Raw genomic sequence first — 3,643 nt, 5'->3', positions numbered from 1 at the left:
CTAGTTTCGACTTAGTATGATCTCTTCTGACATCTCACCTGTAACTACCTTCCAAAAGATCACTTGCAACATGGTAGGAAGTTGTTAATACGCTGAGGCATTTTGAATCATAACCATTAAATGAACTCAAAACAAGATTTGTTTCCTTAAGTTTTAGTTTTCCCATTCTTTCATACGATAGAAGGTTTTATCAGCTCCTAAATCTAAAAGACCCAAGGCGAGGAAAAACTTACTTTACGTTGGAAAACCCAACCAAACTCATCCAGGAGCAACATACTCCTCATCATCATTGGGATTGTGCATCAAGCACCCAACTTTATTTATATAATATGTTACTAACCATACAATGAAAGGTTTCTAATGTAGATAGCCTCTAGCTCAATCTTCTTTACACATCATCATGACATGTGGCAATCCCTTTTCCGCATTCTTTTATGTGGCTCCCACCATTCACACAATATCTTATGTGGCATTCTTATCTTTTCACAATATCTTGCGGGTGCGTTCATACAGACAACCAAATAACTCGAGCTTTGTTTTACATTGCACATTTCGACACCCCCTCTTAAGCGAGGTGTTCTCACTCACCCATTCAAATTCAGCATTGCCATTTATGCAAATGCTCTCTTTCAACAGGTTTGAGAGACATGGCATTAGTGTTCCTGATGAACACCTCGATGTCTACTTATATTGGAAAGAGTGCATCTCGACGAGTTCCATTGACTTGGGGGCATGTGTTGCATCTTTTGAGGGCTTTCTTATACTGCAGGATTGGGTTTCCTTTACTAAGTACGAGATTTTTTCTTATATCTATGTGTTCTTTGTACCACACGTTGCAACTTCAGCACGATCTTCAACTGCAGGTGTTAATATTGGTGTTTCTTACTTTGTGTTCTAACATTTTGTTAATTCTTCTCTATTTGCATGTAGGTCCACATAAGAGAAAGAAGAAGACCTCAACATTACTGCTTGAGTTTGTTGCAATTACATCACCTTCCTATTGAGTGTGATGCATTATTGATGGTCAAGTGCTCATTTAGGGAGGAACTAGATTCAAGGATAGCCATTGGAATATTAACATTTGATAGGTCTTTTATTTTTTGGATGTGTATCTTTTTCGTGGTAGGACACTAGGAGGAAGCTGCAAAAACACTTCCTCTCTATGTGTTGCAAAAAACTTTCAAGGCAACAACATTTTTGAGGCACACAAACAAATACAAAGGCTAGAAGTTGCCACCTAAGATGGCTTTCTATTGCGCGCGCTCTCTCTCTCTCATGTCATGCATTAAATCTCGCAATTGATGATGGTATGTTTCTATGTGCTTAAGGGATCCCCATACGTCTTTAGCAAAGGGGACGTGGGTGACTTTTGAAAGAGAGCATGTGAAAAAGGAGGAGGGGGAATGAGCATGACTTCATATAGCAAGCCTATTTTTTCAACCTTAACATGTTTCCTTGAGATCTTAGGGGTTAACCTTAGGGCATGCTTTAATTAACAGATACCACTAACATTGAACATATACTATGAGCGTTGATTTTTCTATTCTCTTTGTAAGAAGGAAACTAGGGAATTTTACAAAAAAAAGTTTGACGAATTAGAAATTACTATACACGCTCCATCTTTAAAAAGCACCACCTCAAGCGGTCAGCAGGGTCGGGGTGAGAGGGGTCGGGTTTTGAACCTTCGACCCTCATGCATGGACTTGAAACACCCTAACAACTAGCCACCCTTATGCGGGGTCGGGGTGAGAGGGGTCGGGTTTTGAACCTTCGACCCTCATGCATGGACTTGAAACACCCTAACAACTAGCCACCCTTATGCATGGACTTGAAACACCATAACAAGTGGGCTATGTGGAAGAACTTGTGTGACAGGTTTCTCCCATCAATAGGTGTAGCAGTACTAAGTGGATACAAGTGACCGTTGAAGCACACCCACCTATTTTTTTTTAAAAAAAACTCCTGTTCGACTCCATACTATTTCTTCAACCCAAAGGCGCGCACAACGGGCACGAAGCGAGATGGACACTGGCTTTGCAGCAGGCTTGCAGGTGAGATCTCTCTCTCTCTCTCTCTCATATTGATCAAACGAGGTTCTCTTCTCACAGGGTTTCCTGATGTATATGTTTTGGTCCTCCAGGACAGCGCTTCCGCCCTCTACCGCAATAACATAACGCCGTTGCTGCAGCGATGCGCTTCATACATGGGGCAGCAGCCACGCACAGAGGCGTCGATTCCGAGCGTGGATACGAAGCGAGCCCTCCAGCAAATGGACAACCTCAAGTGGCAGCAGGACATGTTCCACCGCCTGCTCAACCTGGTCTGCCTCTCCAGAGAGGGCCTAGTGCCGCAGCAGCAGGTGGGCGCCTGCAAAGGCCAGGTGCTCGCCTTCCTAAAATCGCCTCATCCAGATGGAGAATGGGCTGAATTCACGCGAGACAAGCTTCTCTTCTTGCAGGTGAGCATGGCAGCTTTTACCCTAACCCTAATCCTAATCCTAACGCTAAACCTAACCCCAACGCTGACCCACAGTGAAAACTTAGCTCTAAAGCTTTAGATGCATGAGTTTGTGAAACAGGTAGAAGTCCTAATCTTCCATCAACAGCTGGTGAGCATGCTGTTGATGAAAGTGTTTTGAAACTCCCCTAAACAGGCAGTTATCAGAACCCTAAAGCCTCGGATGCAACAGGTCCCCAGAACCACATCTTACGATACAACAGCGTTTCTGTGACATGTACTACTCCATAACCCTTACATCAATAGCAGGTGAGCATGCTGTTGACGTAAGGGTTTTGATGTCCTATCTATCCCTCACCATAACTCTGAACCTAATCCTCAATGCTCATTAGCCAAAACTCCTAACCCCCTATGGTCTCTCTGACTCTCCATTTGTAAATTTGTGACAGGACCTTCTGTTTGCAGCCTGCATTTCTGAGAATGAGTATCATGCTGCAAAGAATCCTCTGATCTTGCGCTTGGCAGACCAAGGGGCAATCATCGATGCAGAGGACTTCCTCTTCAACAGCAATGCTGCTAGTGATGCTAAGGTAACGAGGACAAGAAGTGCAGTGAGAACACCATCATCAAGAAGGGCAAAGGCTCAATCTATGACAGAATCTGACACCTTGAGGATGCCTGTGCGCAAAACTGAGGCAGATACTAGCACCAAACCTGCTTCTACTTCTCCCTTGAAGCAGATGATGGGGGCTGTGTGTCGCCTCAACAAGACGAACAGTAGCGGGGGAAGCAGCAAGCCTACTGCTTCTGCTGTGAAGATGGAGAAAGAATCTGGCCAGCTGCGGGTTCCCCATGCCTTGGACTTTCTGAGACCTGAGCATTGCCCTGTGCGAGAACCCCCCTCTCCTCATCAACTTTGCCAAAAAACATTTGACTTATCCATCTCTAAAGACAAGCAGGAGGAGCCATTACCTGTCCCACAGCCAGACCCCTCAGCAGATGACCTCAAAGATGGAGATGTTTGCAACTGGTTCTCTTCCCCCAAACACACATCCATGGCTGATCCTGTTGGTCTCTTCTCGGGCCATGCCTCCCCTCTAGAGAGGGAGTCTGCAAGCAAATCTCCCAGTGTAACTCCTAGCAAGTTCAGGAACATGCTAACAGGGCTCATTCCGAGGAAGACACC

At 44.9% G+C, this 3,643-nt stretch overlaps 1 protein-coding gene across 1 annotated transcript in view; it reads left to right on the top strand.

The window, feature by feature from the left end:
* Positions 1-1,915: 1,915 nt before the first annotated feature.
* The window catches only part of LOC147619166 (uncharacterized), a 3,178-nt gene continuing 1,450 nt past the window's right edge, over positions 1,916-3,643 (top strand). Inside the window, exons 1-3 of the mRNA XM_086772781.1 lie at positions 1,916-2,051; positions 2,141-2,458; positions 2,907-3,643. The exon at positions 2,907-3,643 is cut by the window's right edge and continues 328 nt beyond it. Coding sequence (XP_086628907.1) covers positions 2,022-2,051; positions 2,141-2,458; positions 2,907-3,643 — 1,085 coding nt within the window. The 5' untranslated portion in view covers positions 1,916-2,021. The remainder of the gene's footprint in view (positions 2,052-2,140; positions 2,459-2,906) is intronic.

Source organism: Cibotium barometz, chromosome 33 (genome assembly GCF_041138505.1).
Source record: "Cibotium barometz isolate CiBa-2024 chromosome 33, ASM4113850v1, whole genome shotgun sequence".
Lineage (NCBI taxonomy): Eukaryota > Viridiplantae > Streptophyta > Polypodiopsida > Cyatheales > Cibotiaceae > Cibotium > Cibotium barometz.
The sequence above is the reverse complement of the archived record's forward strand: the minus strand, read 5'-3'. Positions and strand labels throughout refer to the sequence as shown.